This window comes from Mobula hypostoma, chromosome 21 (genome assembly GCF_963921235.1).
Source record: "Mobula hypostoma chromosome 21, sMobHyp1.1, whole genome shotgun sequence".
Taxonomy (NCBI): domain Eukaryota; kingdom Metazoa; phylum Chordata; class Chondrichthyes; order Myliobatiformes; family Myliobatidae; genus Mobula; species Mobula hypostoma.
Window position 1 is genome coordinate 51,698,388 of NC_086117.1, and position 12,554 is coordinate 51,710,941.

Below are 12,554 nucleotides of genomic sequence, written 5' to 3' on the forward strand. Positions count from 1 at the left end.
TAATCTATGAAATGGTAGAGTCATTCGAGAGGGTCTTGGATAGGCACATGAATGGAGGGATTAGATGTTATGTAGGCAGAATGGAGTAAGGGGGTTGATTTAGTAAGGCACTTAATTACTAGTTTAATTATGTCAACACAGCATGGGCCTGTTCCCTGTTCTCTGTTCTATGTTTTGGAGAATCAGATGAGGGATAAATGTTTGCTCAGATACTGAAGGATTCCTCGGACTTCTCTCGATAGAGATAAGGAACTCTCCTAACTATATATTGCAGGTAAGTCAGAGGACTGACAATTCCTACAAAATACAATCCATGAATTAGTTGATGCCTAGTCAAGAAGAAAGCCTTCTTTGACTGTGTCCTTAGCTAGTATCTTTCTTACATTTCGCCTAGCCAATTCCTACAATGGAAATCATAAACATGTTCAACAAATCAAAAAAGAAGATATTAAATGTCAGTCAGAATACATTATGCTATTTTGCAGTTTGGTTAGAAAGGTTCAAATCATACTTTGTTATGTCAGAAATGTCTCAATATGATGCCAGGAGAAGGAAGAAACAACCAATGAATTAAAAAGTTTGCTGTTTTGAGATCATTGCTTAATTTTAATGTAATTGCAAATGAAACATAAAAAGTAGAAGGGAACTACATCTGGGCGTACCTGAACTGGCAATAAAATATAATGGTTCTCTGCGAGCACCTGCTCCACCGCATCGTTGAAGTCAGGGTAGCGGACACGAGGACATTCCAGCCCTGGAAACAGGTCAGAGATCAGGCCCAGGAAGAGGGGAACATCCTCAAAGACGAATTTTGGGAGATTCATGTCTCTCAGTGCCCTCATCAGCACCACATCCTAGTAGATCAAATCAAGTGACATAGTCAGATTGCTTTGACATAATTTCAAGCATGGTTAACACTAATCATGCAACTGTATGTTGTATGCCACTGAATATATCTGCAAAAAAATTAATCTCCCACAAATTTAATGTTTATTTATAGTAAGTTATATACATACTAAGTCAAATCTAATTCCTTCTCCCTTACTCCCTTAATTCAAAAAGCTTGGAGCTGTGATGAAGATAATTGGTCGTGGATTAGCAGCAACTATGACAGTGGGCAGCTCATTCAAATCCACCAGAAACTGCCTAGTTAGTAATGTGAAGTAAAGGCACAGACTTCGATTTGTACCCTGCCTTCCACCAAATACACTGATCCCTAAGTCAGAGGGTATAGAGAAGATCACCAAGGCGTTGCCTGGAATGGAGAAGTTCAGTTATGAGGAGAGACTGGAGAAGCAGGGTCTGTTCTACCTGAAGCAGGGAGGTTAAGAGGCGATATGACTGAGTATATAAAATTATACTGAATATAGATGGACTGTAGGAAACTTTTCCCCATATCAGAGGTACATAAAACTGCCGGACGTAAATTTAGGGGAAGGGTGGAAGAGATTCAGATTGACCCAGAAACTAGTGAGTAGCAGAAATGTATTGCCTAAGAGGACGGTTGAAGCTGGGTCACTGGCAATGTCGAGGTGAACACTTGAATCACTTCGGCATGGAGGGCTGTGGGCCAAGTGCCAGGGGAGGAGGTTAACATGGAAGGTGTTCACTGATTGGCTGTGGAGTAAGTGCTGGATGATAAGGTCAGTATGAAAGGCGCTCACTGATTGGCTGTAGACCAGATGCTAGGTGTGGAGGTTAATATGACAGGTGTTCACTGATTGGCTGTGGATCATCTGTTGGGTGAGGAGGTTAATGTGAAAGGTGCCCACTGATTGCCATGGATGTGTGGGGCAGAATAGCCTCTTTCCATGCTGAATGATTTATGACATTTTTCCTCCTGGCTCACTGTATGTATGGTAAGGGTTAGTGAACTGTGGGTATGCTAGGTTGATGCTGGAAGCATTGTGGAACTTGTGGGTTGTGCCCAGCACAACCCTCGGGCTGTGTTCGATGTTGTTACAAAACAGTGCATTTCTCTGTATGTTTTGATGTACATGTGACAAATAAAGCTAATCTTTATTCACAGTCTGGACAATAAAACCAATTGCTGTTCCTTATTCCAACTGTTTAATGAGTTAATTCAGATCAATTTCATTAATTTCTTTTGCAAAAATATAACATTTAAGATCTCAAGGAGGAGTAGAGTGATATAGTGGTTAAATCTAGAGAGACATTGGAATCCCAGTAGCTGGAAAAATTAAATCAGTAATTAATCTGGAAAAGACCATAAGACTTAGGAGCAGAATTAGGCCATTCAGCCCATTGAGTCTGCTGTGCCAATCCATCACGGCTAATTTACTATCCCTCTCAACCCCATTTCTCCTGCCTTCTCACTTTAACCTTTGATGCCCTAACTAATCAGGAACCTATCAACCGCCCTTTTAAATACACCCAGTGACTTGGACTCCACAACTGTCTGTGGCAAAGAATTCCACAGATCCACTACCCTTTGGCTAAAGAAATTCCTCCTCATCTCTGTTGTAAATGGAGGTCCCTCTATTCTGAAGCTGTGTCCTCTGGTCCTAAACTCACCCACCATAAGAAACATCCTCTCCACATTCAGTCTATCTAGGCCTTTCAATATTTGATAAGTTTCAATGAGATACCTCCCCCCTTATTCTTCTCAACTCCAGTGAGTAGAGGCCCAGAGCCATCAAACGATCCTCATATACAAACCCTTTAATTCTTAGAATCACTCCTGGAACCTTCTCTGGACTCTCTCCAATGCCTGCAGATCTTTTCTTAGATAAGGGGACAAAACTGCTCCAAGTGCAGTCTGGCCACTGCTTTCTAAAGCCTCAGCATTACATCCTTGCTTTTATATGCTAGTCCTCTTAAAATGAATGGTAACATTGCATTTGCCTTCATTACCACCAACTCAACCTGCAAGTTAACCTTAATGAGGATACCCAAGTACTTTTACATCACTGAGTTTTGAATTTTCTCCCCATTTAGAAAATAGTCTACACTTCTATTTCTTCTACCAAAGTGCATTACCATACACTTACTTACTTTTTTTCTTTTAAATCTTTTTTATTAATTATTATTGAAAATCAACAACAGAAAAATACATCAAAATAATCAAGACAATAGATCCATATGTAGAATAAGAGTTAAACTATCAACCAAACTGAACAGTATATCAATAATAATAAAAAAAAACAAAATGTTAAAGCTTTTTTTATGGAAAAAAGAAAGAAAGAAAAAAGAACCCCTACTAACTAAAACAAAAAAAACCCTAATAACAAAAAAACGGGGAAAAAAACCTATTTGGAGCACAAACCCAGAGCTATACGCCATACAAGCTTCCATAAAAAAAGACATCAATCCGCCAACCAAATCCATTTACCCAAGCGTCAGAAAAGGACCATCTTTATTAACTCAAATCAAATGATAATAATGGGCAAAAGAACTGCACCTTTTCTCGAAGTCAAATTGTGATAGATGCAAAATTGAGACAGCTACATTGACACATATGTTTTGGTCGTGTTCTGTATTGAAGCAATTTTGGAAATCTATTTTTTCTACAATTTCTAAAGCTTTAAAAATCAATTTACAACCTAATAAATTGACAGTCTTGTTTGGTATAATTCCTCAATATATTCACAGTATTTCTATATCAGACCAATACGTAATTGCATTTGTCACATTATTGGCTAGAAGGGCTATTTTATTAAAATGGAAAGATGTCTCTGTTCCCACTTTGATACAATGGTTCTCTCAGGTGATGTTATGTCTTAGTTTGGAAAAAATTAGAAGTCGAACTTTTGATCCTAGATTTGACTGCCATACACTTACTTACATTTGTAATATTCCAGTCCTCCAGAATCATTCCAAAATCCAGTGATTCTTGAAAGATCATAATTAATGCCTCCACAATCTCTTCTGCTACTGCTTTCAAAACCATGGGGTGTAGTTCATCTGGTGCAGGTGACATATTTACTTTCAGACCTTTCAGCTTCCAAACATCTTCTCCGTAGTAATTGCAAATACACTCACTTCTACCTCCTGATACTCTAAAATTTCTGGCATACTGCTAGTGTATTCCACTGGGAAGACTGATGTAAAATACATAACAGTGGTGTTAGAAAGTTTGTGAACCTTGTAGAATTTTCTCTTTTGTTTTGCATAATTATGACCTAAAATGTAAAGAAATCTTCACATGTCCTATAACTAGATAAAGAGAACCCAATTAAATAAATAACACCAAAAAAAACATTACATGTGTTTATTTATTGAGAAAAAAATATCCAATATTTCATGAACTTTTTAAAAGAAGTATGTGAACCTTTGTGGTAATGCCTCCTATTTGGAATCAGGTGCTTCTATCAATAATATGAGATTGGAGGTGTGGGTCGTAGAGGTACCCTGCCCTATAAAAAAGATACACAAACACAGGTTTCTGACAGAGCCTACTCTTCTCAATAAAGATCTGTTTATCTGCGCCATGCCATGATCAAAGCAACTTTTAAAGGACCCTAGAAGAAAAATTGCAGAGATGCATGAAGCTGGAAAAGGCTACAAAAGCATTTCTAAAGACCTGAGTACTCATCAGTCCACAGTAAGCTAAATTGTTTACAAATGGAAACAATCCAATATTGTTGCTTAGGAGTAGACCTCCTGCAAAGATCCACCAAGAACACAATGTGCAATGCTGAAACAAGTGAAAAAGAACCCAAGGGCATCAGCAAAAGACCTGCAGAAATCTCTAGAACTTGCTAAAGTCTCTGTTCATGTGTCCACTATAATAAAAACACTGAACAAGAATGGTGTTCATGGAAAGACACCAAGGAGGAAACCACTGCTCTCTTAAAAAACACATTGCTGCATGTCTCAAGTTTGCAAAAGACCACCTAGGACAATGTTTTGTGCTCAGATGAGATGAAAATTGAACTTCTTGGCAGAAATACACACTGCTATGTTGGGAGGGAAAAGGGCACTGCACACCAACGCCAAAACCTCATTCCAACTGTGAAATATGGTGGAAGGAGCGTCATGGTTTGGGGCTGCTTTGTTCCCTCAGGCCTGGACAGCTTACAATTGTTGAGGGAACAATGAATTCAAAATCGTATCAAGATATTTTACAGGAGAATGCCAGGGTAGCAGTCCATCACCTGAAGCTTAATAGAAGTTGGACAATGCAACAAAACAATGATCAGAAAGACAAGAGTAAATCAACAACAAAATGGTTTAAGAAGAAAATTCATTTTTCAGAATGGCTGAGTCAAAGTCCTGACCTTAGTCCTACAGAAATGTTGTGGAAGGATCTAAATCAAGCAGTTCATACAAGGATGCCCACTAACATCCTAGAGTTGAAACAGTTTTCTAAGGAGAAATTGCCTAAAGGTCCTCCAAGACAATGTTCAGGACTGATCAACAGTTACCGGAAACGTCTGGTTGAAATTATTTCTATACAAGGGGATCACACCAGTTACTGAAAACAAAGGTTCACGTACTTTTTCCAACAAATACATGTAATATTGGATCATTTTTCTCAATGAACAAATTAACAAGTATAATGTTTTGTGTTAGTTCTTTAATTGGTTTCTCTTTAGCTAGCTTTAGGACACATGAAAATCTGATCATACTTTAGGTCATATTAATGCAAAAATGGAGAAACTTCTACAGGGTTCACAAACTTTCTAGCACCATTGTATTACGTTTATCCACCATTTTTTTGTCCTCCATTACTACCTCTTTACAGTCATTTTCAAGCTGTCTGAAATCCACTCTCACTCTCCTTATATATGAAACTGGAAAAAACTTTTGGAATTCTTTTTTATATTATTGCCTAGCTGACCTTCATATTTTATCTTTTTCCTCCTTATTGCTTTTTAGTTGCATCCTGTTGGATTTTAAAAGCTTCTCAATCCTCTAATTTTCCACTGATTTTTCTCAATACCCCAGTGATTTATGATTCCTTCAGGGAACAGGGTTAGCAATTCTTAATTGATTTCTATGTCACCCCACATCCATGGCATTTTACGAACTCCTAACTGCCCTCGGGGATGACTGAGCACATTACTCAATACAGGGGTAACTTGGGGTGGCAATGAATACCCAGATTCCATGATTAAGTGAAAAAAGTAACTCCCTTGGTAATTCCATGGATGGAATACCAAAAAATCAGTGCTCACAAATGCAGCTACTTCTAGGAAGTGTCACCTAATATCCAACCAAGCAAACAATTATCTACGTAAGCCCAGCTTTACCTCACTGATATCAGGAGACCCTCTCTTCAGTTCTCCGGCCATAACAAGTACAGACTTAAGAGCTCGAAGCCCAAAGTCATAGTGATGTTGCTTTGAAAGCTGCTCCTTGCCCAGCTTGTAAAGTACTGTCATCTTCTTTGCAAGGATCTGTATTTCAATGAAGAAAAACATTAAAATAAACTGAGTGTAAATTACTTTAATATAAAAGCATTGAAGTTAACAGAGTAATTTCAAACTAGACGGCAGAGAGTTAAAATTACTGGTGGAAGGATTAGAGGGAGATGAGGAAAATGCTTCAGGTGTGGAGTTGGCAGAAACATTGTCAGAGCTCTGGATGTGCTAAGCTGTAACCTGCTGGGATCGATGCTGGAAGGAAGCATTTCAGTTGGTGTAGACAACGGGAATGGATGATCTCGTTCCATGACTTTCTGAAATAACTTAATTATAAACAAAGTGAACTTCACATTAGAAATTCAGTGAGTTTGCAATCCTACCTTTGCCATCAGAAATCCTTCTGAGAAAAGCATAATTTCACAGATTTGTTGAAGGTCTGGGACAATGACAACCACAGGCCTGAAGAGAGCTTTCACTGATTCCGGCAGCTCTGTCCGCCCAGCATACCCGGGATTCATTGTGATGAAAATACCAATCCGACTATCCAGAGAAATCTCCTGCCCTTCAAACTGCGGAAGGAGTGTCAAAGTGAGTGCAAGGAAACTCAGCAAGATTACTAGCATTTCCCTCAGAACAGATGATGACATCATATGTGCACGAGTAAAACAACTGGTGTCCATGAGGATAGTCTGTAAGTCTATATCCATAAAGATCAAAATTAGGCTAAAGAATTAATAACCACCTCTGTGTATCTTCCATAACTAATCACATCATGTGGTAGGCCAACGAAGATGAAAACCAGTCTGCTGTCAGATATGCTGAAGAGCAGGATACACTATAGACCACGAGTGACAGATCACCACAGAGAAAGAAAGATAAGCACAAGAGGGAAACATGAGAGAGACAGAGAGAGAGAGAGAGTGAGAGAGCAAGTGTGAGCAGAAGAGTGGGAAAGTGCAAGAGCAAGAGATTGAGATATAGACAGAGAGAGATTGAGAGATATAGAGACTGAGACAGAAAGAGTTAGAGTCAGTTGGAGTTGGATAAAGACAGAAATCAAGATATATGAGAGAGAGGAGAGAGAAGGGGGAGAGGGGAGGGGGGAGAGGGGGAGAGGGGAGAGAAGGCAGAAGGGGGAGAGAAGGGAGGAGAGAAGGGAGAAGGGGGAGAGAAGGGAGAAGGAGGAGAGAAGGGAGAAGGGGGAGGGAGAGAGAGAGAGAGATATCACTGGAAAAATTCAGCAGATCAACAATTCCAGTGGAGACAAAAATTGCAAATTGACACTCTGGGTCAACACTTGTATCAGGTTTGTATGTGATAGATGGAGCCAGATGGAAAGGGGATGATAGGCAGATGGAATGATCTCCCAGGGTTAGGTAACCCACACTCACCTATCCACCTTGCTCTCCTCTTTTCCTTCTGTTCACCCCTCCTGACCCCTCCCCACATCTGGAACAGTGAGAGGGTCAGATATGAATCATATACAGTACTGGGTAAAAGTCTTAGGCACATATATTAGCTAGGGTGCCTAAGGACTTTTGCACAGTACTGTCTTTGTCAACGTGGAGAGGAAAGCGTGTTTGTAAATCCGGCAGGAGCATAGGATATTTGGAATGGTGGTGGTGGAGTGCCGCAGAAAGGGTGGGAGTTGTGTGGGTGCAGATACTTCCAGCCCTGAGACACCAGGCAACGTCATTTGATTTAAACAATTGGTTTATTGATCATTACAGAATGTCTCTCTGGTGCTTCCCGCTCCCTGCCCTCTCCCTTCCCCTTTTCCCAACCATGATTCCCCTCTCTCTGCCTATCTTCCCACTCTCAATCCACAATAGAGACCCATATCAGAACCAGGTTTATCATCACTCACGTTATGTCATGAAATTTGTTTTTACGGCAGCAGTATCGTGCAATACATAAAATTACGACAGTACTGTGCAAAAGTCTTAGCTCTCTAGCTATATATATCTATACCTACGATTTTTGCACTGTTCTGTACTTTCTTCTGGTAATGGTGTAAGTAATCCTCCAGAACAAGGAAACAAACATAAAGAACAAAGGCTTGCAGGTGGTAGAAATGTAAAACAGAGAATAGCACAAAATCTCACCAGGTCAGGCAGCGCCTAAGATTGCAGATGGTTGCACAGTTCCTTACCTGAAACCTGGTTAGGTGCCGTATGAGTGCATTGCGAATAGTCTGGATTTGTGAGGACACAACTGACAGCACCGCAGCCTCGATTCGGTTAAATTCATCAAAGCATCCCCAGGCACCACACTGAGCCAGTCCCGACAGGATGTTCCCCATCGCCTGGTGAAAAAGAGCCACAGGTTCACATGATCGTTCACTTGGAAAGATCAGAATTTATTGTCCTTCTCCAATTACTCTAAGGAGCTGATAAATACACTCGAGGGGTCTCCAGCCTATTTTACAGGACAGTAAAGGGTGAACCACTTGGTCTAAGGCTGGAGTGACAGAGGCCCAGAGTAGGTAAGGATGTCAATTTCCTCCCTTTTACCTTCATCCAGTAAGACTTGCTGGAACAAAGTATGACAATAATATTGTCATTAGCTTCATATTAAATAACAACTGTAAAAACTCACATTGAGAGTAGATAACAACAGGAATTCTGCAGATGGTGGAAATTCAAGCAACACACATCAAAGTTGCTGGTGAACGCAGCAGGTCAAGCAGCATCTATAGGAAGAGGCGCAGTCGACGTTTCAGGCCGAGACCCTTCGTCAGGACTAACTGAAGGAAGAGTGAGTAAGGGATTTGAAAGCTGGAGGGGGAGGGGGAGATGCAAAATGATAGGAGAAGACAGGAGGGGGAGGGATAGAGCCGAGAGCTGGACAGGTGATAGGCAAAAGGGGATACGAGAGGATCATGGGACAGGAGGTCCGGGAAGAAAGACGGGGGGGGGTGACCCAGAGGATGGGCAAGAAGTATATTCAGAGGGACAGAGGGAGAAAAAGGAGAGTGAGAGAAAGAATGTGTGTATAAAAATGAGTAACAGATGGGGTACGAGGGGGAGGTGGGGCCTAGCGGAAGTTAGAGAAGTCAATGTTCATGCCATCAGGTTGGAGGCTACCCAGACGGAATATAAGGTGTTGTTCCTCCAACCTGAGTGTGGCTTCATCTTTACAGTAGAGGAGGCCGTGGATAGACATGTCAGAATGGGAATGGGACGTGGAATTAAAATGTGTGGCCACTGGGAGATCCTGCTTTCTCTGGCGGACAGAGCGTAGATGTTCAGCAAAGCGGTCTCCCAGTCTGCGTCGGGTCTCACCAATATATAAAAGGCCACATCGAGAGCACCGGACGCAGTATATCACCCCAGTCGACTCACAGGTGAAGTGATGCCTCACCTGGAAGATCACTGGTTCATAGTACAATTCCAGGGAGAGGGATTGTACAGAACATTAAGCACAGTATTAAATAATGCTTTATTATCAGGTGTACAATTCACCCAAATCAAACCTGAAATCTCTCTCAGTGGGCAGATGGCAGTGTTTATTGTGTATAATTCAAATGTCTCTGGCTTCATTTGACTGTCTCAATGTTCACAGAATTCACTTAGAGCACTTCAGAGGGCAGCAGACAGAATGTGCTCAGCCTTCAACTCTAATTGCTCTCTGTGTCTGAATCTAAGACCATAAGACCAAATGACATAAGGGCAGAATTAGGCCATTTGGCCCATCGGGTCTGTTCCACCATTTCATCATGGCTAACGTATTTTTCGTCTCAGCCCCAATCTCCTGCCTTCTCCCCGTATCCCTTCATGTCCTGACCAAACAAGAATCTATCAACCTCTGCTTTAGATATACATTCAGATTTGGCCCCCACTTCTGCCTGTGGCAACAAATTCCACAGATTCATCACTCTCCAGATAAAGAAATTCTTCCTTATCTACGTTCTGAAAGTATGTTCCTCTATTCTGAGGCTGTGTCCTCTGGTCTTAGGCTCTCCCACCATAGCAAACATCGTCTCCACAGCCACTCTATCAAGGCCTTTCACCACTCGATATGTTTCAATGAGGTCACCCCTCATTCTTCTGAATTCTAGTGAATACAGGCCCAGAGCCATCAAATGCTCTTCACATGACAAACCACTCAAAACAGGTATCATTTCTGTGAACCTCCTTTGAACCCTCTTCAGTTTAATCACATCCTTTACAAGGGGTCCAAAACTGCTCTCAATACTCCAAGTGAGGCCTCATCAGTACTTTATAAAGTCTCAACATTACATTTTTGCTTGTATATTCCAGCCCTCTTGAAATGAATGCTAACATTCCATTTGCCTTCCGCACCAAAGACTCAATCTGCAAATTAACCTTTAGGGAATCCTGCAGAAGGTCTCCCAAGTCCCTTTGCGCCTCAGTTTTTTGTATTTCCTCCCCATCTAGAAAATAGTCAATCCTTTCATGTCTTCTACCAAAGTGCATGATCATACACTTTCCAACACTGTATTCCATCTGCCTTTCCTTTGCCCATTCTCCTAACCTAAGTCTTTCTTTAGCCTCTCTACTTCTTCAAAACTACCTGGCCCTCCAACTATCTTCATATCGTCTGCAAACTTTGCAACAAAGCCATCAATTCCATCATCCAAATCATTGACATATAACGTAAAAAGAATCAGTCCCAACATAGACCCCTGTGGAACACCACTAGTCACCAGCAGTGCCCTTTATCACTGCACTTCGCCTCCTGCCAGGCAGCCACTGCTTTATCCATGCCAGAATCCTTCCTATAAGACTAAGGGCTGTAGATTGTTAAGCAGCCTCGTTTGTGGCACCTTGTCAAAGGCCTTCTGAAAATCCAAATACACAACAATAACCAAAACACGAGGAATTCTGCAGATGCTGGAAATTCAAGCAACACACATCAAAATTGCTGGTGAACGCAGCAGGCCAGGCGGCATCTCCAGGAAGAGGTACAGTCGACGTTTCGGGCCGAGACCCTTCGTCAGAACTAACTGAAGGAAGAGTGAGTAAGGGATTTGAAAGTAAGAGAACTTTCAAATCTCTTACTAGCTCTTCCTTCAGTTACTCCTGACGAAGGGTCTCAGCCCGAAACGTCGACTGTACCTCTTTCTAGAGATGCTGCCTGGCCTGCTGCGTTCACCAGCAATTTTGATGTGTGTTGCAACAATAACCGATTCTCTTTTGTCTATTCTGCTTAATACCTTCTCTCAGGAGCGGCAACTCAGTGCACCTAGTACAGATGTGTTTATCTGGGATACCTTCAGTCTCTCAGACTTCCCAAATGCCACACAGAGTACAAAACACTGCCGCTGGAGCCATTCTCACTAATCTAATATTCCCTAACAGATAAGAAATGAACAAAGACGGACAAAGTGAGAGTACTTCACCCAAACCTGATCTTGCCTTAGCCTCATGAACCAAAGCCACTCTAAACACTGACACACTAAAAAAGAATGGCCGCTCTGCTTGCACTTGAATTATTCTCACTTGCCCTTTCTAATGAATCCCTCTTGCTGATCGGACGCTCCTCAACGCAGAGAAACTGGGGCGAAACTGCCTTTGAAATCTCAATCACCCTCCTGATTAAAATGTAGCTCTTTTTACACAGCGCTGACGTAGATTGCCAAATTCAGAGAAAACCAGCACAAAGCTCTTCTCTTAAATCTTTAATGCAGATTTGACTGAAGGGTAGCTCTTTTTACGCACAGCCTCTTGCTCATTGGTTGCTCCTCAACTCAGAGAAACAGTTGCGAAACTCTGCCTTTGAAATCTCAATCACCCTGCTGATTAAAATGTCGCTCTTTTTACGTAGCCCTGATGTGGATTGTCCAGCTCCCAGTTGGCAACATTTCCCAGTGTCTCACCTGATAGTTCTCCTTTCCAGATTCCCTGAAACAGACCCACACATAATGAAGTACTGTGTTTACTGTGCTTGGTTCTCAGTTAGGAGAACACAGACAAGAAAAGACAGAAGGTCCTGAAAAGAAAATATAGAGAGTTAGGTAGAAAGCAGAAAAGTGAGACCTCCAAGGTAGTAATATCTGGTTTGCTGCCTATGCCACATGCCAGTGAGGCTAAGAATAGGATGATTTAGCAGATAAAAGTGTGGCTGAAGAATTGGTGCAGGGGGCAGAGGTTCAGATTTCTGGATTATTGGGATCTCTCCTTGGGAAGATATAACCTATACTAAAAGGACAGGTTATTTCTGAACTGGAAGGGATCCAATATCCTTGGGGGCAGGAATGAG

General features: G+C 41.5%; 1 protein-coding gene across 1 annotated transcript in view; it reads right to left on the reverse strand.

Moving 5' to 3' along the window:
- Positions 1–12,554, reverse strand: part of dnah10 (dynein axonemal heavy chain 10) — a 281,471-nt gene that overhangs the window by 115,533 nt on the left and 153,384 nt on the right. The window contains exons 34-37 of the mRNA XM_063073994.1: positions 8,482–8,634; positions 6,710–6,898; positions 6,216–6,362; positions 663–854 (exon numbers count right to left, since the gene is read on the reverse strand). Of these exons, the coding sequence (XP_062930064.1) occupies positions 663–854; positions 6,216–6,362; positions 6,710–6,898; positions 8,482–8,634 (681 nt within the window). The remainder of the gene's footprint in view (positions 1–662; positions 855–6,215; positions 6,363–6,709; positions 6,899–8,481; positions 8,635–12,554) is intronic.